General features: G+C 45.3%; 1 protein-coding gene across 4 annotated transcripts; it reads left to right on the top strand.

Moving 5' to 3' along the window:
- The first annotated feature begins 4,255 nt into the window (after nt 1-4,255).
- On the top strand, nt 4,256-22,812 carry MYEF2 (myelin expression factor 2). Of its 4 annotated transcripts, none has more exons than XM_056865822.1 (15): nt 4,257-4,351; nt 4,597-4,690; nt 6,781-6,972; nt 8,288-8,441; nt 8,942-8,991; nt 9,185-9,248; nt 9,764-9,865; nt 10,970-11,020; nt 11,127-11,171; nt 11,266-11,361; nt 13,399-13,497; nt 14,085-14,160; nt 18,299-18,509; nt 18,600-18,651; nt 22,612-22,812. In XM_056865822.1, the coding sequence occupies exons 2-15, from the start codon at nt 4,646-4,648 to the stop codon at nt 22,773-22,775; spliced, it is 1,401 nt and encodes a 466-aa protein (XP_056721800.1). In that variant the 5' UTR covers nt 4,257-4,351; nt 4,597-4,645; the 3' UTR covers nt 22,776-22,812. The 4 variants fall into 4 exon arrangements, with proteins under 4 accessions (XP_056721802.1, XP_056721800.1, XP_056721799.1 ...); XM_056865821.1 differs by having other exon boundaries at nt 4,258-4,351; nt 11,100-11,171; XM_056865824.1 differs by lacking the exon at nt 18,600-18,651 and having other exon boundaries at nt 4,256-4,351; nt 11,100-11,171; nt 22,612-22,750.
- The last annotated feature ends 657 nt before the right edge of the window (nt 22,813-23,469 follow it).

The following is a 23,469-nucleotide window of genomic DNA, read 5'->3' as shown; positions in this document are numbered from 1 at the left end:
CTCTAAGGGCCTGTTCTGTTGGGCATTCTGATCTCCTAAAATGCAGTAAATTTCAAGTTGTTTCCAAATGATATCTCAAACTTACTCTAGCCTCTGGTAATTTGAGAACACGGTGCCCTTGTATCGGCATGCTTTTTTCGGTGGGCAGCCTGGTAGAACATTGTGCAAAATCTCAGGTTTGCACATGGAACTATAGTGCACACACAAGAACCTGTTACTGTAAGACTCAGAGCTCATTGGCATTCAGTAATTCATAACTAGTCTCTTCTCGCTTTCTCTCTCTCGAGGGAATAAAATAAAAGTGAAAAGCGATAGCTGTCAGAATATTCATAATGTGTTTTTAAAATAACAGTTTTGTTTACTCGTTCAAGATACATATATTATGCCTCTTTTGCTGTTTGAGGTGAGAAAAGCAAAAACAAAAGTGATGAAAAAACAACGTAACAGGAAAACAGCCAAAATGTTACTAAAATCTTGCACGGGTTAAAATGCTTTGTAAACACTGAATAAGGAGAGCCTGCTTTTGCTTTCTAAACTGCTAGACATCTGTACAAACAGGTGGGCTTTGCATACTTTTTCTTGTGGAAAACCATTAAGGAGGAATATGCCACATCTCTTCTGTAATAGCCTTCTTTCGTGGGGGGTGGGGGAGCACAGCTGTGAAGCACTGACCTGAATAGCCCAGGCTAGCCTGATCTCATCAGATCTCAGAAGCTAAGCAGGGTCGGCCCTGGACAGTATTTGGATAGGAGACCTCCAAGGAATACCAGGTTTATGATGTGGAGGCAGGCAATGGCCAACCAACTCTGATTGTCCTTTGCCTTGAAAACCCCACCACGGGTCGCCATAAGTCAGCTGTGACTTGATGGCAAAAAACCCCAACAACCAGCTGTGAAAGGCCCTGCTCCTTGTGGCAGAGTTTTTTAATCTCTATGGGAGCGATGGGGGAGATCCCTCCCTGAATACCTTAATTCATTTGGGCGTGTGCTGCGTCCATTGTAGCGGCTTCCTGCACCTGAAGTATCATTCTGTGCATATGGGAAATGGGTAGCGCTGCTAGCCAGAAACGGCTTGAAGCTCCAGGAGAAAAGGGTGAATTGTGGTCGGTGTTAGTCTGGTGCTTAAAACACTCCTAACATTGCATTTTATAATTGAAAGCACAACAATAAGACTTTTCCTGCCAACTTGGAAGGCTTTAAGAAGGGAGTGGACATGTTCACGGAGCAGGGGGGTATTCATGGCTTCTAGTGAAGATGGATACTAGTCATGATGCATGCCTATTCTCTCCAGGATGGGAGGAGCAGGGCTATTATAGTAGGTGCTTTGGAACATAAGCAGGACAATACTGCTGCAGCCATCTTGTTTGTGGGCTTCCTAGAGGCCCCTGGTTGGCCACTGTGTGAACAGACTGCTGGACTTGATGGGCCTTGGTCCGATCCAGCATTGCCTTTCTTATGTTCTTATGTTCTTCCTGCCCTATTTTTCTTCCGAAATTTAGGGAGAATGATGAAACCGTGAAAGACGAGAGGCCACCGGGGAAGGAAAAGTATATGTCAAAGCCCAAGGCGATCCCGTCTCTTGGACATCGGAACAGATTCCACCCCTACGCGAAGGAGAAGAGCGCCGGCACCGGAGAGAAGAAGGCGACTAACCGCAACCGAGTGTTCATTAGCAACATCCCCTATGACATGAAATGGCAGTCCATTAAAGATCTTATGAGAGAGAAAGGTAACTTGCTCCTCCCGGCCTGCTTCACACAGGATTGGGGCAAGCCAAAACGATACCTGAGAGCCGGTTTGTTTGTCCTCCTCAACTTCCGCCTGACGTATCTTTCCCCTCTTCCCCCCCCTCCACCCCACCTCTCTTTTCATTTGAGACATTTGCATTGTAGGCTAGGATGGGCAAATGAATCAAGTATCCACAGCCTCCTTCCATTCTAGTGGGAGAGTAGACAGCCTTAGAGCATATTCCTTGAATTTTATTAAAGGGACCCGTGTTCTGCCTCGCTGTTAGTTCTGCCTGTAAGCAATATTTAGTGTGCAAAAGCATGAAATGACCAAAGGATGTCTTCCAAAAGAAGTTTCTGTATTTTTTTTCTCGGTAGAATCTGGCTGTGGAATTCACATCTCTGCTTGTATTGTCACTTCTGCCACGATTGGTCTATCTGGAGTTCTGCATCAAGCGTGTTACTACTGTTGTAGTTTTGACAGAACTATTTGAATGCCCCAAACTTTTACCTCTTTTCTTGCCATGGGCAGCACTGGGGCGGGAGAAATCCCAGTTCTTGAAATGTCAAAAGTTAGTTTTGTATTTAGCTTGGGAATAATGTGTTTTAAAAAAATAGATTGCTTTTAACAATTACTCTATGCCTACTTTGGAGATCAGGCTTTTTAATCAAAGCAAACCTGTAACTTCTGCTTAGGTGTATCTGTTGTAAGGTGACGTGACTATTTGATTGAGTTTTTGTAATGAAACTTTAGAAAGCGTGTGGCTTGCTGTGAAATATATATTTTTTGCCTTTTGTCAATTGGTTATTCTATTTGAAGTCAACCTCTCTACTATTTTGAAGCTATTTCAGGTAGAAAGTCACCTTAAAACAGCTGTTGTGAGGAAGATGGCAAATATTTCTGAAAAGTGTTCTTGTTGATGTTCTAATTTGATAGGTGAAGGGACTCTGATTTGTATAGCTGAACTTGTTCACCAACTATATCATACTGGCCAAAAAAATACGATTTGTAGTACGAATTAGGTTAACCATAGTTGTTTTTCCCCTTTAGCTTTTTGAGAATGTGGCTGTTGCATAATCCTGAAAACTAGCTAAATTTCATAGCCCTTGACAGGAGGTTATGTTGGTCTGGTTTTGATTGTTGGTGAATAATAGGTGCTTCTTCGTAGAGTTGTGCTCAGGGGCAAAGCAAAGCAAAGACACTGGTGTTTAAATGCATTGTCTCTTGGTATTTTCCCTTTGTATGTCTTATGTAGTTGGTGAGGTTACATACGTGGAGCTGTTTAAGGATGCAGAAGGAAAATCAAGGGTAAGTGCCGTGGGCAACGATCTGCAGAGGTTTAAAGTCCCTCAGCAGTTTTATTTTTGTATTATTCTTGTACCAGTAATTTGGAAAGTAAGTTTCATTTTTTTTTTTTACATCGATGTTCTTACAGACTTGAGGTTTCTGCATCAGATACAGTTTGTTCTTCTTTCTTTTTTTTACTCTCTATATAAATCAGTCTAGCTGGATGACAGGGGAAAGATTTTTTAGTGTTTTAAACAAATGGCATTTACCTAATCAATTTAAAACTAGCAGCTCATTTTAAGGGTTTCTGTTGTGTTCAGATGTGTTTTTAAGGACTTGGAGACCAAAAAAACAACAACACACACACACCCCAATTACTGAAATGATAAAATTGAGCGTAGCATTTTTAATTGGAGGCTGAGTTTTCCCAGACTCGTTGATGGGCCTGAAGATGGCAGGTGCTGCATCTGGATTATGGAACTTGTCGAGGTAAATAAAACAACGACAATTGAATGGAAGGAGCTGGTGTTTCGGCAGGTGGATGCCGGCAGTCAGGGTCGCTTCAGTGCAAAGAATGTTAAAAGCCGCTTTGTGTCTTTCTTCTTGAAAAGGTCAAACGTTCAAACTATAGTAAAGTCTGAGCCTGCTGTGTGAACATGAGAAATGCAGGTTTGATTCGAACATAAGCAAATAAACCTGTTGGGTGTTGGTTCCCCTTCCCTCCCCCCTTTAAATATATTTTTTAATTTACATGCAGGGTTTTTTTTTGTTTGGCCTATGGGGATGTCTCTCTTTCTATATATATATATATATTAAAAATATCAGATCTAAACTGGTTGCTTAATTTTTTTATTCGAAGAGTAATGCATTGATCACAGCAAACAAACGCCATTTTGTTCTTAACCTTGTTAATATGGAGAGGGTGCCAATGAAGCAATCGTATATATGGAATACCTGAGTGACATACTTCCTTATTATTGGCCAGCAATGCTCTTGGGCAACTCACTCGGTCTTTCTCCCCTTTAGTCTATGGTGGGGATCTTTGTAAACGTTTTCACATTCTGCTCCTTTCTGGCTCGAGGAAAATACAGAGTCAGTAAAATCGAATAGCAACCTTCTCTGCCTTTAAAACTAGCAATGCATTGTGCCGTGTGTGAAAAGTGGTAGGAGAAACTACCTATAAGTCAAAGATTGATGCTTCTCCTGCTCCAAAACTTCTGTTCTTTGTTCATGTGGTCTGATATCTTCAAAATGTTTTACTACAATTGCATTTACTGACTGTTTTTTCCCCCCCTTTCTCCATGTTGTCCAATCTTCATGTGGATCTAGGGTTGTGGGTAAGTAGCTTGTATTCTTGTTGTGCAAAAAGATCTTTAAATAAATTAAACTTAAATGTTTGTTTTTGCTTATTAAAACATGTCTACCCCACTTTTCCTCGTGGTCCAAGACTGCTTACCGTAGTAGCTTTAAAAATATTTCCAGTTAAAAAATCAAAAGAAAATAACAACCGTTCCCCCCCCCCCCTTACTTTAAAAGATGCCTTAAGAAAAAGCAACTTTATTCCCAATTCTCTTTCTCCTAGGGTGGTTGAATTTAAAGATGAAGAATTTGTAAAGAAGGCACTGGAAACTATGAATAAATATGACCTTAATGGCAGACCATTGAACATCAAAGAGGTATGCATGTAGTTTTACAACAGAGTAATTCCAGGATATCAGACTTCTTTTAAAGTAGAAGAACCTTCATAAGAGTTGTGAAATGCCTCCAAAGAAGCTTCAGTGCGGTGAGCGACAGAAATCGTGCCACACCCCAAAATAAGCAAATAAATCAAAAGAACGGATTCTCATTGAAAATTGCAGCTGTATCCAACCCTCACTGCCCCTTACAATTACTGATTAGTTCACTAATTACAGCCTCAGTGAGATAGATTTGCCTTGGAAACATCCCAGACAGTTTGCAGAATCAACACTTCCTATAACCCCCGAGTGCTGGATCGATACAGATCCAATCAGGTTGTGTGTGCGTGCATGCGCGTGTACATACCTTCTGTGCTCAGCCGATTTTCTGCAGGACTTACCTGATTAGATCTATTGTTTGTACGGACAACGAATTCACGTTCTTGAGGGACTCGATGTATGATTTGTATCTTGTTCTGACCGTGGGTGGGTGTCTGTTCTCCTTGTGTACATATGCTCCTACGAGAAGGTTGTCTTCCACTTATGATATCAACAGATAACATGTAGCTGTCAGCTGAAAGAACCAGAATCAGTAGAACATATTCTCCTATATTGTCCCTTGTACTATAAACAACCTCTAGAACTAATTAACCCTCTCCTTATGTCCTTAAAAGATTGGGCATGTGATGGTATCAAATTTTTATGAGCAGATAGGATGCCTGCTGTTTCTGAACAGGTTAGAAAATTAGTAAAGATGCGAAAATTATTAACAAAGTGCAAAAATGTTTATAAGCTACTCATTAATACACAAACACATCATAGGGCACATATAAAGACATGACCTACGATATAACAAAGTAAAAGATATCCAATGAAATAAAAAAAGTTTTAATAATGTCTCTAGGTAGAGTACAATGGATTCATTGAAGAAAAATATCCTGTAGTCTTGTAGAAGCCACAATTAAGATGAGGATTTGGCAGTACTGCTACACAATGTATCCTTACCCTTCATGGGACGTGTGATGTAACCTGCAACTTATTGATGAAAAATGTAAGATTATAAGAAGACCAATGATTGAAGGACTGATGAAGAATTATTAATTAAGAATTTGAAACGGCCGTATCCTCATCTTAATCGTGGCTTCTACAAGACTACAGGATATTTTTCTTCAATGAATCCATTCTACTCTACCTAGAGACATTATTGAAACTTGATTTCATTGGATATCTTTCACTTTGTTTGTTATATTGTAGGTCTTGTCTTTATATGTGCACTATGATGTGTTTGTGTATTAATGAGTAGCTTATAAACATTTTTGCACTTTGTTAATAATTTTCGCATCTGTACTAATTTTCTAATCTATTTGATATCAGTACAGGGGTGTCTATCTTTCCCCCCGTTTCCGAACAGGTGGCCGAGTTTCTGGCGATTGTTATTAAAAATAAAAAGAGGGTAAGGGAATAAATAAACAATAAAACCAACTGAGGCAATCTACAGACACTGGGAAATAATACATAAAAGGGTACTGGTATTACCTGTGCTGTGCGATAGGTCCTGGTTCTTAATTGTCGTTTGGGAGAATGTATTATTACGGCATTTAAAACTGAAGAGTTTTAAATTGATGGTTAAGTTTTGGCTATATTGTTGTATGTGAGACTCTTTTGAGCGAGTATGGAGTTTTATGTATTCCTGTTACTATTATTACTATTATCATGCCAATAAAGGTGACTGAAACTGATTAACAGAGAACACCCAAGATCACTGAATTCAATTTTTTTGTTTTGAAGAACGTGTTAGGCTGACAGATTTCTACTTGTCCGTAGGCTAGGTAACAGCATAAGAAGTAGCAGTGCAATCTGTCTCAACCCTCATCCGAAAGGACCACCTCTAGAGGTGAGGGAGCTAGGTCTCCACACACAACGAAGTACTTATTCCTTCTGCTGCCACTGATTAGGATGCTAACTGCTAATTTCGGGGTCTTGTGGATCTTAAAAAAAAGAAAGCGCTGTTCCTCTCTTTGCCTCGGGCTTTGCGGTTTTACCAGCCGCCCTGCCGGGCCTGATTTCGGGTCTCGTCGAATGTGTTGTAGGATCCGGACGGTGAGCATGCTCGTAGGGCACTGCAGCGGGGAAGCGGACAGTTCTCGGGAGGACACGGCCCCGATGTAACGCCCGGCCTGATGAACCTTCCACCTTCTATTCTTAACAACCCAAACGTTCCTCCTGAGATTATCAGTAACCTGCAAGCTGGCCGGCTTGGGTCTACTATTTTTGTAGCCAATGTAAGTATAAAGATAAACGAGATGTGCCTGTCTTAATTTTGTGCTCAGCTTTACCATTCTTGGCGAAGAACGTTACCCTTTTTCCCCACTCCCTCCATGAAAAAGAAGTAAATTTGGGAGGGAAATTGAATATATACAGTGCTTATTGCCCTATCAAACCTAAACTGATTTTACTGCTTTACCAACATAAGAAAGGCCATGCTGGATCAGATCACAGTCCATCAAGTCCAGCAGTCTGTTCACACAGTGGTCAACCAGGTGCCTCTAGGAAGGCCACAAACAAGACGACTGCAGCAGCAATGTCTTGCCTGTGTTCCACAGCACCTAGTATAATAGGCATGTTCATAAGAAAGGCCATGCTGGATCAGACGAAGGCCCATCAAGTCCAGCAGTCTGTTCACACAGTGGCCAACCAGGTGCCTCTAGGAAGCCCACAAGCAAGACGACTGCAGCAGCGTTATCCTGCCTATGTTGGACATATTTATGGAATTAAAGTTATAAATGCCTTAGTTTTGTACAAGCAAAACTGCAAATATACCCAATAAACAGAAAACTGAAGGTATTCTTCTAGGTTCAGAGATAACACATTGGATTTAAGAGCTGTATAGTTTACAGCATGGCCACCTTTTCTTTAAAAGTATTTCACTCATCCTAAAAGAAAATATTTCGTACGAGTTACCCCCCCCCCCCGTACTCCCCCAAATTTTCAGTTATCGTTGGATAAACTAAAAAAAGGGCCTCGAAAAAAAATGGGTTTTTTTCCCCCTTCCAGAATTTTCCAGGTTTTTATTCCTGGACTATATCTCTAGTCTGCAGTCTCAGATAGGTGGGGGCCCTCTGCCTTGGCACAGTCCTGTTTAGCTTCTCTAATCTAAGCCTGCTGGTTTCACTAGCCTTACACTGGAGTAACTCCGCAAAGGGACAGCACTGCAGTTTGCATCTTCAGAAGGAATGATATTTCAGAGCTGTTAATCTGTATACGTATTTAAAACGTTTGCCATTGCTTACCTGTTTTTAAGTCCTGACCTGGATGGCCCAGGCTAGCCTGATCTCGTCAGATCTCAGAAGCTAAGTAGGATCAGCCCTGGTTAGCATTTGGATGGGAGACCACCAAGGAATACTGTGCAGAGGAAGGCACTGGCAAACCACCTCTGTTAGTCTCTTGCCATGAAAACCCCAAAAGAGGTCGCCATACGTTGGCTGCGACTTGACGGCATTTTACACACACACACACACACACCTGTTTTTAAAGGCTTTACTCTTTACCTATCCAACAGTGATATAAAGTTTTTTTCCCCTTTTTTTTTAAAAAAAGCTCGACTTCAAAGTTGGCTGGAAGAAACTGAAGGAGGTGTTCAGTATTGCAGGAACCGTGAAGCGTGCAGACATTAAAGAAGACAAAGACGGCAAGAGCCGAGGAATGGGGACCGTGACTTTTGAGCAGCCGATCGAAGCTGTTCAGGCAATATGTATCCTGGCCGGTGTTTTGGGAGGGCCCTGTTAAAGGAGTGGCTTGTCACATGAGGAATCTGATAAAAACTGATGGCACACACACCTCTCCCTTTCACATCGCCTACTGCCTGTTCCTTTTAGCTGGAGATGTCGGGGATTGAACCTGGGACCTCCCGCCTGCCTGCCAAGCAGAGGCTCTGCCATTGAGCTGTGACACTCCCCCACCGAGATCTGCAGTGATTGGTTAATTGGTGGAATTGCTAATTTTGTAAATGCTTGTATTTTAAATGAGCCGCCAGCACCAGTTGCCAGCACAGAGGGAGGCGTGCCCTCTTCTCTTACACAGGAGGGAATTCTTTTTCTAAGATGTCAACTGTTCTGACGCGTGAATCAAGTGTCACTTGGGTGACAGGCAGCCCTAGCATATTGTTCTGGTTGTGTGTGCATTTGTGTGTGTTTTAATCTAGTCTGTGTTTCCACCTCTAATAAAAGCAATGCTCCTTAACTCTGTGCTCAGCTATGTTCAATGGGCAGTTTCTTTTTGATAGACCAATGCATGTTAAAATGGTGAGTTTGTTTACTTATTTATTTGGAGCACTTCTACGCCGCCTCTTGAGAGATTTACAAAGTACAACATAAAAACCTAGAGCATAAAAACGGCACAAAACGTTCGGTGGCTTAAAACGTTCTCATTACTTTCTGTGTTGTGGCCGGAACAAGCTGCGACGTCCTTCTAAATGCCTCTCTGTCTTCTTGTTAGGATGACAAATCAATCCCTCATGATGATTTCCGTGCGACAGACTCCAAAACGCCGCAGCTCCCCCGTGAGTATGGTTTGGTGGTGTTGTGAGAGCTGGCGTGGTGTGGTGGTTAAGAGCGTCGGTTTGGAGTGGTGGACTCTTAATTTGGAAAACCGGGTTTGATTCCTCAACTCTTCCACGTGAGCGGCGGACACTAATCTGGTGAACCGGGTTGGTTTCCCCACTCCTCCACATGATGCCAGCTGGGTGACCTTGGGCTAGTCGCAGCTCTCTTAGAGCTCCCTCAGCCCCACCTACCTCACAGGGTGTCTGTTGTGTAGAGGGGGAGGGAAGGCAATTGTAAGCTGGTTTGATTCTTCCTTAAGTGGTAGAGAAAGTTGGCATATAAAAACCAACTCTTCCTCTTCTTGTTGTTTGTTTAGTTGGTTTTGGCTCCCCGTTTGTGTAGATCTTAATGCACTGCATCTGTGGGTATCTTCTCTGCTCCCTTGCCTTTGGCTGTTCGCAGCCACAGAGCTGCTCTGGAACCAGCAGAAACTCCGACCTCTTAGTGAGATCTTTTGCTCCCCCCCCCCCAGGTGGCCTTGGAGGCATCGGGATGGGACTGGGACCTGGAGGGCAGCCCATAAGCGCGACCCAGCTGAGCATGGGTGGTGGAATGGGAAGCGTGGCTCCAGGAGGTAAGTGCCCTCTCCCCACCCAAACCTGTTCAAATAAAAGCTTTTTTTTCCTGCCTTGGGTTCTGGGCTCCTGAGGGTTGAGGCGCAAGCTGGAAGGCCTGCACGTGGAATTATTGGAGAGGAAAACGGATCAGAAATCCACCCCACCCCTAAATCTCCCCCTCTCCCCTTTTTCATCTAGACATTCTGTGGTCTTGGAGCATATTCAGATTTCATCAGAACAGGCTTTTTGTTGGTCTTGCTTTTCTGTTGGTATATTTACAAAGTCCCACTTTTCTGCATACCTGGGGAGTTCCCACAGCTGTGTAGCAGCTCCTGTCTCGGCCGTGAGTGGACCCGTTGTACTATTTTTGTACGACTGGCACTCGACCATCAAGTTTGCTATTAAGTTGGGTCTGTGAAGAATCGTTGAGAGTGGGGGTGGGAGAATTTGAAATCCTTGCCATTTTCCTCTTCAAGATCCTCTAAGCCAGGGGTGTCGAACTCAGTTGTTACGAGGGCCGGATTTGATATAAATGTCACTTGGTGGGGCTGGGCCATGCCTCGCCAGCCCAGATTGAGAGTGGTGGGGGTGGCTGCCTCAGCTGGCTCTCAGGCCGGATAAGAGCTCTCAAGGGGCCAGATCCGGCCCCCGGGCCTTATGTTTGACACCCCTGCTCTAAGCTCTTGGGGCAATGGTTCAAGCTATTTTTACTCCCATTTTTTTTCCTGTTAACTGGAAGTCAGTCGTTCTCAACATTCTGTCCCTTCTGGAGGGCATTTTGTCCTCATCGTGCCATTGTTTATCCTTTTAGTTACTTTACAGAGGCTTATTTCTTCTGCTCCCTTGGGTGGCCCCATGAATAATGCAGAGGCACCTGCCTTGTGGGGTTTCCATCATGCGCACTGGTCAACCTCTTGACCGCAGGGCCTAGTCAATGGATTGGGAGCATCGTCTGGAGTTTGCTATTACATTTTTAAAAAAAGTGTTAAGGGTGAATGGCAAGCCCCTTCGTTTAGGCCACAAAGGACAAAATAATAATCAAATCAGTATGTGTTTGTATGTGCGTCGAGAAAAGCTCTTATAATCGTAATCTCTGCATCTGTACCTCTTGTTTGTTCAAGGAATGGGAGTGGATGGTCCGGGCTTTGGAGGAATGAACAGAATGGGTGGAGGTAGGTCTGTCCCTCCAATTCCTTTGTTCCTATACCAAAAGTATGAAGTCGGTGAAAAGCTTTTTTGCTTACACTTCAGGTGTCGGTGGATTCGGCGGCATGAAAGCAATGGCAAATGTGGGAGGATTCGGCGGAGTCAACCGGATGGGAGGTAGGTGGCGGCGGGCGGTTCATTCTAAAATCGAATGAAGACAACAACAAAACAAGTTAAATCTGGCTTTGCTGTAAAAACCTGTTCTTTCTAGGCATGGGCAGCATGGACGATTTCAGAGGAAACCTTGGCAGCGGAATGAGCGGTGGTCTCGGAACAGGCATGGGGGGTATGGCGGCAGGCATGGGAGGTAAGCCAGTGCAGATCCCCCTTCTCTGAATACCGGCTTCACTGCAGACCTGGTGCTAACCAGTGTGTTGCAGTTTTTAAGAGTGGTGGTTTGAAGTGGCGGACTCTGATCTGGAGAACCGGGTTTGATTCCTCACTCCTCCACATGAACGGCGGGCTCTAAACTGGTGAACCGGGTTTACCTCCCCACTTCTCCACATGAGCGGCAAACTCTAATCAATCGATCAATCTTTAATTTACAGCCATTTGACCAAATCAGCGGACTCTCATCTGGAGAACCGGGTTTGATTCCCCACTCCTCCACATGAGCAGTGAACTCTAATCTGGATAACTGGGTTTCTTTCCTTGCTTCTCCACACGAAGCCAGCTGGGTGACCTTGGGCTACTCACAGCTCTCTCAGCCCCACCTACCTCACAGGGTGTCTGTTGTGAGGAGGGGAAGGTGATTGTAAGCCGGTTTGAGTCTTCCTTAAGTGGTAGAGAAAGTTGGCATATAAAAAAAGCCAACTCTTATTCTAATACTGGATTCCAGGCTGGAGGGGAAGAAAGATTAAATACACCGATGTCCTTTGAGGGGGGACGCGAGGAATTTTTCAGAACGCTCACCTCCTTCAGTGGTCTGATATGTTCACAGCCAACAATTTTCACAGTCATGTTCATCAAAGCTTGAGAAGGGCACTCATCAAGGCGTACTTTCCAGACAACACCCACAGCACTCGTAGGCAATAGATGCACAAATATACCATTGTAGTCAAAACGTAGCAGAAGGCATAGTTCCCTGTGCTTTGCTCTGCCTGCTTTTGGAGGGGGAAGATTCTTTAAGGGATTTGCTTAAATTCTGACAAACACTTGAAGTTAATAGTTGCGTATAACCTGGAGGCTGTACAGACCTCAGTGAGAAATCCTATCCTAGTGACTACCTGTGCTTCTCAACCTGGCCCCTTGATGCAGAGAGGAAACAGCTTCCGCGCTCCAACCTCAGCCAGTTAAAATTGGTTTGCGTTTGGCCGGAGCCTGGAATCACATGAGATGAGTGCGAGCATGCCCGAGGCACAGGTTGAGAGTTCACAGGCGCCCACAGGTGTGCTGTGGAACTTTGCCTTCTGGGTTCAGTAACCTCCTGAATTGTTAACTGCTGGGATCCTAGCAAGTGCTTTTGGGAGACTGCATTGTGCATGTGCCGTTGGAAGCATTCACCTTTCAAGGTCGACAGCTGTGACTGTTTTAGAACTTCGCCTTCCTGAAGGACTAAATCCCACAGTTATTATCGTGGGGTGGGGGAGGGGGCCAAATAATGTCATGGAGCTAATGAAACTTCATTTAGATGGCTTACTGAACAATATACAGTAGGTTACCCTTGTCAGATGCCAGGCCCTACCATCGGCTGTTTTAGAAGGGAAATATAAGAAGATCCCTAGATCAGAGAGGTTTTGTCCATGTGGGACAGGGGACATTGAAACCATTGAACATGCACTGATATGTTGCCCATTCTACCATGAAGTTAGATCAAAGCTTATTTCCCCCCTGCTTGGTAAATTCCCTGAAGAGTCAGTTGAGCTTTTGGCAAAGAAGCTCCTATTAGGAGAAGACTCTCAGCTTACGCTCCAAACTGCCAAGTTCTGCGCCGTTGCTATTAAAATATGCAGAACTTTATTAGAGAATGATCATTAGAATATTTTGCAATTTTATCCATTTTAAGGTGATAATTTTAACCAGGGGTTGTTTTTATCGATCTTACACCTTTATTTGTACGGGTAGTCTGTGATTTTCCAGCGCAAAACTATTGCGTCTGGAAATGTTGATGTGTTGGCATGTGATTGGTCAGTCAACCGTATTAATAAATCTGATTTTATATACAGTAGGTAATATACACTGAGCCGCATTGCACTTTGGAAATCGTGCTCGAAATAATTGATTTTTAAATAGGAGTTTTCTGCTGAGTGGCGTGCGGTACCCATTCCAAGCTAAACCTTTCTGTTAAAACGTTGTAAATGTGAACATCAGCTATAATAGAAAGCCTGCCTGTGTTTATCTGCAGAAATGTTCCGCGGTGGAATGGGAGGGAGCATCGATCGTGACTTTGGACGAGGCGATATGGCAATGAACCGCGGCTTTGGAGACTCATTTGGAAGAATGGGTATGGCCCTTGGCTACTTCCATTTTCTGAACTTACCACAGACCATCAAGCATGCCCCGTGCATACCATTTTCACAAGCGCACGTGACGTCATTTCATACCCATCGCCCCCCCCTTTTCCGTCCCTCCAAGATAGTTGTCTGCCTAAGTACTCATTCTAGAGACTGCGAAACAGGGGAGCAGGTGTGGCTTTCCCCCCCACCCCGTGCCACCTTTTGAAGTCAGGATAAAAGCAGAGAAGAATCAAATGAGCATCAATCGCCAGTAGCCCTCAAATGCCCCTTCACTTTTAGGAGGCACTTCTGGGGGCGGGGGAACATGCAGGCTTGTTACTCTGCTGCCAATCTCCTTTATGGCTTCTTTGAAAAAATGTTTTTAGCGAAAACGCTGTTGTGAATATACCCTTTGTTCCCTCTCCCATGCCAGCAGCTGCCCTAGTTCAGCTCTTTTATTTTCAGATGAAACACATCCACCGAGTGGTATTCTCAGAGAGAGAGAACCTTTTCTGATAAGAAATCGGCTTGGTACGGTTCCCTAGCTTTAAGTCAAAGTTATATAACTTGATTTTTTTCTTCTGTCCTTGTTTAGGTGGTGCAATGGTTGGTGGTTTTGCAGGAGGATTGGGAGCTTCTAATATGGGCCCAGTAGGAACCGGAATGAGTAGGTTAATCAGTTTCAACCAGATATAAATTATAGCCGTACAAAGACTGTTTTGGTAGTATCTTATCTAAGCGGACCCGGAGAAACTTGTGGTTCAGTGGCAGAAAACCAGTGATTCACCGTTCCTCAGATTTTGCCATTCTAGCTGAAGTTCTGCCTTTTTCTCACTCTGAGGTCGAGGACATCTTCAGCAGTGGGTGGTTTCCTTCTCATGCTCAGGGAGGCAGGATTCTAACCTTCTAAACTTCCCCTTCCTGTCCCCTGAGCTAGGACCGCCCTCTATATTTCAGTTTTCCTCCTGCCTCAGAGGGAGAAAGCAGTATGGAGCCTTAGCTCTACATTACTAGATTAGGATTATTCTTTTAAACTGTTTATCTACCTATCCTACTTATCTAACCCTACCTACTACCCTTATCCTGTTCCCCAATGAGTGTTCTCTGGGAGAAGCATAAGCTGCCCCAGAGTAAACAATGGCTGTAAACGCCGGAGCAAATACTGCAAGATAACATTGAGTAAAAACCACAGATTGTACATAATTCTAGACCAGTGGTCGGCAAACTCATTAGTCAAGAAAGCCAAATATCAACAGTACAACCATTGAGATTTCTTTTGAGAGCCAAATTTCTTAAACTTAAACTATATAGGTAGGTACACTGTTTATTAACTTAAAAAACTAATTAAAGTTTTTAAGTCTTAATTAAACTATAGGTACACTGAATAAAACTTGATATCATACTTAATAAGGTATCTTATTTATTGATAAAAATTAAATTGTAAGTAAGGTATCTATAAAATTAAATCATGACAATGACTGACAAACAATGTGAACAGTGGCCTTGCATCTCCTTGGAAAGTTTGGGTAAATCAGGTTTGTATGTTGTTGTTTTTAATTTTAGGCATGATTCCAGGTTCTCATCAATAAGACGACTTCTCAATTTACTCTTGATAAGGTTCATGCTTGAAAAAGATTGTTTGCATGAATATGTAGAACCGAAAAGGGAAAGAACAGCAAACGCTAGTAGAGGAAGGAAGAGGGGAGGAATGGAGAAAGGAAGGAAGGAACTGGGAAAGGAAAGAAGGAAGAAAGAAGGGGGAGGGATGGAGAAAGAGGAAGGAAGGAAGGAATTGGGAAAGGAAAGAGAAGGAAGGAACTGAAGAAGAAAGGATGAAAAGGTGGAAGGAAGGAAGAGTGGGGGGAGGGACAGAGAGAAAGGAAGGAAGGGGGAAAGGAAAGAGAAGGAAAACTGGGGAAGAAAGGATGAAAGGGAGGAAGGATGGAAGGAAGGAAGAAAGAGGGGGGAGGGACAGAGAGAAAGAAAGGAAGGAAGGAACGGAAAGGAAAGAGAAGGAAGAAACTGGGGAAGAAAGGATGAAAGGGAGGAAGGATGAAAGGAAGAGTGGGGGAAGGACAGAAAGGAAGGAAGGAACTGGGAAAGAGAAGGAAGGAACTGGGGAAGAAAGGATGGAAGGAAGGAAGAGTGGGGGAGGGACAGAAAGAAAGGAAGGAACTGGGAAAGGAAAGAGAAGGAAGGAACTGGGGAAGAAAGGCAGCCTGGAGCTGGACTTTTGGGAGCCGCCTGAGGGAGACGAGGAGGAGGAAGGCAGCGAGGAGGAGAGTTTACCCCTTCCAAGTGGGCCGGTGATTAAGGCGCGAAATCCGCCCCCCGCCCTAGAAGTTACCCCACAAGATCCCGGCCAGGCAAGACGCGGCCTGCGCGGGGGGCAGGAAGGCGATGCGCCGGACCTGCTCCAAACTCTCAGTCTGAGGTGCGGGGAGGGCGAAGCGAGCTCAGTCCTGGCCCAGGAAGCATCGTCGCCTTCCCCGCCCGGGGCCAGGCGGAGCCAACAGGAGGAGGAGGAGGTGGGGGGGTGAGAGGTCGCGCAGCTCCGTTCACCCATAGAGACAGAGGAGGGAAGGTGGCGGCGGCCGAAACGAGGAACGGACAGCCACGCCTCACTCCTCACGGTGGAGAGAAGGAAGGGAGGAGGGAGGGAGGAGCCCCCTCTCTGCCAAACCAAGGCGCGCAGCCGGGCGGCAAGAAAAGACGGGGGTGGTGGCAGCTGAGGGGCTCTTGTCGTTCTCCAGCCGCTGGCGCAACGGTGGGAGGCGGGGACGGCGCTGGGGCGAGAAGGAGGAAGGGCCACTCCTTCCTCTCTCGGAGACCCTCCTGCTGCTTCGGCCGGCCTAGGGCGCTGCTTTCGCATGTGGGAAGGGCCGCACTCAGGGGCCCAAAGAGCCACTTGCAGCTCGGGAGCCGCTCTTTTACGACCCCTGTTCTAGACAACTAATTTATGTGGCTACAAAGGTAACTCCCAAGACGCACCTTCTGTACTGTGTTAAGAGCACTAACGCCTTTCACCCATAAGTACGAACATATTTTCACAATGAATGGAGGAATATGATTCTAGCATTTGCTCCTTGATAACTTTGAATATGGGGTTTGGATCACAACCATTCCATATGCATGGGACACATCGTGTCTGTTTTGGGAGAAAACACAGGCTTTGGGTGAGTCAGTATCTTCAAAAACTGCTTTCTTTTATTACTAAACAAAAAAAAGGTCATTTGGGGGGCAAGGGAGATTTGTCTTTGCACTTTAAAATGTACTAACCCATGCGGTGCATGCTTGCGTCAAAGGCGCATGTAGTTGGTATTAACAGAACTGGTTAAGATAACGAGAGCCCGTTTCAGTAGATGATTGTCTTATGGTTGCAGTCATGCTGAATTTCTGGTATACCATGCTAAACCACCCTAATTTGAGGTTAGCCGTGGAGCCCAAAAGCTCATCCTTGCAGAGTTCTGTGTTGTGACTGGCATCCATGCCACAGATGTACCTGTGGACTGATGCCCCTGGAGACCAGTGTGGGTTGACTGAAACCCGTAGCTGCCCCAGTGAAATGAGTCATGTGAACAGACACGCTTTCTGTTGCCCGGCGGTCTGTTTCATTGTTGTTTTCCGAGGGGAGGGGATTCCACATACATCGAATCATAGAGTTGGAAGGGACCACCAGGGTCATCTAGTCAAACCCCCTGCACAATGCAGGAAATTCACAACTACTTCCCCCTATGCCCCCAGTAACCCCTACTCCATGCCCTCCCTCCCATGATCTGCCTAAGGTTACAGAATCAGCATTGCTGACAGATGGCCATCTAGGCTCTGCTTAAAAACCTCCAGGGAAGGAGAGCTCACCACCTCCCGAGGAAGCCTGTTCCACTGAGGAACCGCTCAGACTGTTAGAATGTCTAGACGGAAACTCTTTTGATCTAATTTCAAATTGTTGGTTCCTGTCCAACCTTCTGTGGCAACAGAAAACAATTCAGCACCCTTTGTATGACAGTCCTTCAAGTACTTGAAGATGGTTATCATATCACCTCTCAGCCTTCTCTTCAGCTTGTGCATAACTCACGCACCGTTTTAAAACAGCTGCACAACTTACTGGCATGCCCCTTTTAGAGAAATTCACGCACAAACAGCTCAATGACTGAAGATGCCGAGTGGTCGCGAAGGTGGATTGATGGCAGATGACCAGTGCGGTTGAAACTGCAACCAGTTATGCGCTCTTTAATCTGAACGTTTCCCTCCCTTGAATTATTGGGACTCCATTATGGGGAGGGGCCGTGGCTCAGTGGTAGAGCCTCTGCTTGGCATGAAGAAGGGTCCCAGGTTCAATCCCCGGCATCTCCAGTTAAAGGGACTTGGCAAGTAGGTGATGGGAAAGACCCCTGCCTGAGACCCTGGAGAGCTGCTTCCAGTCTTTTAAAACAATTCTTTGGTATACATATAATTTTACCTTTACTAGGCAGGTAGGTGATGTGAAAGATCTCTACCTGAGACCCTGGAGAGCCACTGCCGGTCTGAGCAGACAATACTGACTTTGATGGACCAAGGTTCTGATTCAGTATGAGGCAGCTTCACATGTTCATGTGTTCACTGCAGGTGAAACCGAATTTTCCCCAGCTGTGTAAGAAACAGTGCTGTTTCTCTTCCTGAAGTGCAGACTCATTCCCACCCCCTCCCACCCGCTGCATAACATTAAGCACAGTTCACAAAAAGAGATCATCTGAAGCTCGTATTCACTGTTGCGGGTATTACTCTTCCTAAAAGTTTCTTTCATTCTCTCTTTTTGGTCTTTGCAGGTAGTGGGATAAGCGGTATGAATAGTATGACCGGAGGAATGGGGATGGGGATGGGAATGGATCGCATGAGCTCCACTTTCGACCGAATGGGACCCGCCATGGGAACTGGCCTAGACAGAAACATCGACATGGACCGAGGATTTGTGCCCGGCCCGATGGGGAGCGGCGCGAGGGACAGAGTCGGCTCCAAAGGCAACCAGATATTTGTCAGAAATGTAAGCGTCTGTGAGTTAAAACATCCCCCGCAGCGTCTGTGGCTTTTGCTTTTCCTCCTTATGTTACTCTATGCTTGTCTTCATTTTCAGCTTCCTTTTGACTTGACCTGGCAGAAGCTTAAGGAAAAATTCAGCCAGTGTGGTAAGTATGTAGGTTACGAACGTTGTTTGCCTCTCCTAGCGAGGAAAACGTAGCCACTTGTAACAAGGAACGTGTTAGATGTGTGGCTTGCAGACGTTCGGCCCTCTTGGGTCCCTTTCCACATCAGCGCATTTGCAGTGGAGCCTAGTTGAGTTGCAAGAGGGTTTGGGGGACATATTCTAGGGCTTCTTAAACTTCTCCCACTCGCGACCCCTTTCCACCCGATAAATTTCTGCGACCCCGGGTATATAGGTGTATAAAATAGGTATACGAATCAAACATTTATCATAATAATAAATCATAAAGAAATTTATTTTAAAACAATTCTTTGGTATACATATAATTTAACCTTTACTAGGCAGGTAGGTGATGTGAAAGATCTCTACCTGAGACCCTGGAGAGCCGCTGCCGGTCTGAGTAGACAATACTGACTTTGATGGACCAAGGGTCGGACTCAGCATAAGGCAGCTTCATAAGTACCATTTACTGTTGCCAAATTTTTCACGACCCCCCACATTCAATTACACGACCCCATATGGGGGGTCGCGACCCGCAATTTAAGAAGCTTTGTTCTAGGGCAGCGTCCCGTGCAGTTACTCCGTTCTAAGTCCATCGAAGGCTTACACTGGTGTGACCGGATAGGGTCGCACTGTGCGTTTAGGATCATGATCTGGCTGTTGCTTTGTGGGAGCTGAGCATGCGCCCTGGCCACATAAGCCACACTCTTCTGCAGCTGCATGGTTCGAGGCGAGATCTAGCGTCGGGTTCTCTTTCTTGAAACCTTGTCCTCTCTGTTGGTGATTTTTTTTTTTTTTTTTTTTTACATCGAGGAGCTTCTAGCAAATAGCAAGGTTTCTTGGATTGCTATTCGGAAAGAACTGGCAAGAAAATTAAACCCTGCAACAAGCTGCTTGATATACCCTCGATAACTCAGCCCGGGCACCAGAATCCTGCAGAAACGCTTGCCATTCCCACAAGCCAGTGTAGCGCTGAGAGACTTTCTCGCTGTTGTATGTGCGGTCTGTGCAGCGCAGAATAATTTTTAAGTAAGAAACCGCGCATGTCCCGAACGTCCCAAGTTCTGCTTTTACGGCATTCTGAAATGGAATGTAATCCTCAGAGAAGCATAGAGTCGGAAGGGACCACCAGGGTCATCTAGACAACCCCCTGCACGATGCAGGAAATTCACAACTACCTCCCCCCACACACACCCAGTGACCCTTACTCCATGCCCAGAAGATGGCCAAGATGCCCTCCCTCTCATGATCTAATATCATAGAATCAGCATTGCTGACAGATGGGCCATCTAGCCTTTGCTTAAAAACCTCCAGGGAAGGAGAGCTTACCACCTCCCGGGGATGTCTGCTCCACTGAGGAACCGCTCTAACTGTTAAAACTCCATGTAGAGTTGGAAGGGACCAGCAGGGTCATCTAGTCCAGCCCCCTGCACAATGCAGGATATTTACAACTACCTCCCCCCCCACACACACACACCAGTGACCCCCTACTCCGTGACCAGAAGATGGCCAAGATGCCCTCCCTCTCGTGATCTGCCTAAGGTCATAGAATTAGCATTGCTTTACCATTGTTTACCATCCTTCTGTGAAAGGTCATCTCCCCCCCCCCCCCCCATTTTGGGGAAATCTGTATGAAGATGGAGGAGGTCGTTGTGGCTTTTAATGGGAGTCCTTTAACGGGAGTACTTAATCTAGAAAGGAAGATTTTTCTGGTTGAATTTGGGATTCTTATAATGTTCTTGACTCTCTGTACCTTTGAAACCTGTGTGTGTTTTGTGATTAAATCTTGCATTGGAATTCACAAAATTGTCCAGTTCTGTCGGCTAAACCTTATTTTCTGTAGCTTTTCCTGTTAGCTTAAATTGTTACAAAAAATATCATTTCATGCATTTGTTCTTTTATGACATCTTCCTTTTTTATTTGCTTGGCACATGAAACGTGTTCTTTACGGTAGCTTCCATGTAGCTTTCAAAGTTTTGCTGTGGTTTTTTTTTTTTACGCATTCTGTAAACTTGTGCTGTTCCGGTGTGAAGTGAGTCCTCTTAGTGCGTCTGGAAGCCCTCTTGAATGGGATCCACTTAATGTAGATTTTATGGCTCTCACCCACTAACAAACATGAAGAGCCCCGTGGTGCAGGGTGGTAAGCTGCAGTACTGCAGTCAAAAGCTCTGCTCACGACTTGAGTCCGATCCCGACGGAAGTCGGTTTCAGGTAGCCGGCTCAAGGTCATCTCAGCCTTCCGTCCTTCCGAGGTCGGTCAAATGAGGACCCAGCTTGCTGGGGGCAAAGGGAAGACGACTGGGGAAGGCAATGGCAAACCACCCCTTAAACACAGTCTGCCTAGTAAACGTCGGGATGGGACGTCATCCCATGGGTCAGGAATAGGGTTGCCAGGTCCCTCCTTGCCACCGGCAGGAGGCTTTTGGGGCGGAGCCTGAGGAGGGTGGGGTTTGGGAAGGTTAGGGACTTCCATGCCGCAGAGTCCAATTGCCAAAGTGGCCATTTTTCTCCAGGGGAACTAATCTCAATCGGCTGGAGATCAGTTGTAATAGCAGGAGATCTCCAGCGAGTACCTGGAAGTTGGCAACCCTAGTCAGGAATGACCTGGTGCTTGTGCAGGGGGACTACCTTTACCTTTCCGCTAACAAACACAGTCTGAATGTAAAACTGTGAAGTGTTGTATGGCCATTTGTAGAGCTGTCCAAGAAATGCATGTTGTCTGTCCTGCTACTTGGGTCACTCAGGGGATTCGCGCATTAGAGGTTCAAGTCACACATCGCTTTGCTTTTACACCGAGTTTTTTTACTTGCTGGATTTTCTTAAATGTACAATACTATCCTGTTGCGTCAGCCTGGCGGGGAGTGGGGAGACACACCCGCTGTGGCTCAAACCGTTAGGGGAAAAGTACTGCGTAGAACTGATGCAAGCAAGGTAGCTGGTGTTTGGGGAGACAGCATGAAAAACAGAGACTGGGCAGGATGGGGTAAATAGAAGCTGAGGGTGTCAGGTTGGTTGTTGACTAAGAAATTTGTTAGCTACTAAGCCTGATCTGAAGCTAAGCAGGGTCTGCCCTGGTTAAAATTTGAATACATGAACACACAGGAAGCTGCCGCATACTGAATCAGACCCTTGGTCCATCAAAGTCAGTCTTGTCTACTCAGACCGGCAGCAGCTCTCCAGGGCTGAGTTCTTTCGCATCACCTACCTGCCTAGTCCCTTTAACGGGATGCCAGGGATTGAACCTGGGACCTTCTGCATGCCAAGCAGAGGCTCTACCACTGAGCCATGGCCTATCCCCATGAAGCTGCCTTATACTGAGTCAGACCCTTAATCCATCAAAGTCAGTCTTGTCTACTCAGACCGGCAGCGACTCTCCAGGGTCTCAGGCAGAGGTCTTTCACATCACCTACTTGCCTAGTCCCTTTAACTGGAGATGCCAGGGATTGAACCTAGGGCCTTCTGCAGGCCAAGCAGATGCTCTACCACTGAGCCGCGGCCCCTCCCTTAATTTGGATGGGCAACCTCCACGGATTACCAGCGTCGTGACGTGGAGGCAGGCAATGGCAAACCACTTCCGAATGTCTCTTGCCTTGAAAACCCTACGGGGTCACCATAAATCAGCAGTGACTTGACAGCGCGCACATACACACGATAGAGAAGGGAGTGGTATGCAGCTGGAAGCTGGAGGAGAACGGGTGCAAGGGCTCGCACTGGAGCAGACATTGAGTGCCAGAGTGACATTTCTTGGAGCATCTCACAGTGAGCTGTGGGCTACAAGATGGCTTTCGTGGCAGCTATTAAAGTAAAAAATCCAAAATTGAGTAGATATACCCTGGAATGTAGATTTATGGATTTTATAAAAAACGACCCAGAGTGGAGGGGACTCACCACATTTCGAAGTTAATCTGACCTTTGTTTTTTTGTTTTTTTTTACTTTGTTCAGGTCATGTAATGTTTGCAGAAATAAAAATGGAAAACGGAAAATCGAAAGGCTGTGGGACGGTCAGATTTGACTCACCAGAATCCGCCGAAAAGGCCTGTAGGATAATGAACGGCATAAAAATCAGCGGCAGAGAAATTGATGTACGCTTGGATCGCAATGCATAATTTATAACCACATGTTCAGGAACATTCCTTTGTCTGTTTAGCCTCCCCCTCTCTTCCTCTCTCCTCCCCCCCCCCGCCCCCTTAGTTGGTCATTTTTAGTATAACATTGTACGCTTGACTTAAGTTGGAGAAACTGAACTTTTAAAACCCACCAGCCTTTAACAGTATAGTGTTTAATATACTGTGAACCTGTTTAACTGACTCTTAACAAAACATTTTGGGTTTTTTTTGAAGAGAACCTTTTCCTGACTTTCAGCAGTATGAGCTTCCACACCTCCTTCCCTTTCGGAGCTGTGGCCGCTCGATACCTCTCCAAAATCATGCTAGGTGTCTCTAGTCATTCAGTTTAAATGAATGGTTCTACTGTTTTTAATAAAACAAGCCATTTTTTTCTCTCTGTTAAGAAAGGCTGTATATTGGGACTTGTTTGCGTCACACTACCCCATCTTGCGGTTGTCATGTAAAGAGTATGCACCTTCCCCCCACTTCTCCAATTTTGGTTTTATATGATCAGAATCATTGCTGCTGCCAACTCTGAAAGAACATGTCCTCGCTTAATTCTTGACAGTTTTGAATTTTAACATAACTTTGCGTAGCAGTGTAGGATTTCTTGTACATATGTTTGAGGGCCAAAGGGAACTCTTTGAACATATTCCTGTTTAGCAAAATGAAGATGCTAGACCCTTTCAGTGCT

This window comes from Euleptes europaea, chromosome 20 (assembly GCF_029931775.1).
Source record: "Euleptes europaea isolate rEulEur1 chromosome 20, rEulEur1.hap1, whole genome shotgun sequence".
NCBI lineage: Eukaryota > Metazoa > Chordata > Lepidosauria > Squamata > Sphaerodactylidae > Euleptes > Euleptes europaea.
Note: the sequence above shows the minus strand (reverse complement) of the source record. Positions and strands in the feature narration are given on the sequence as shown.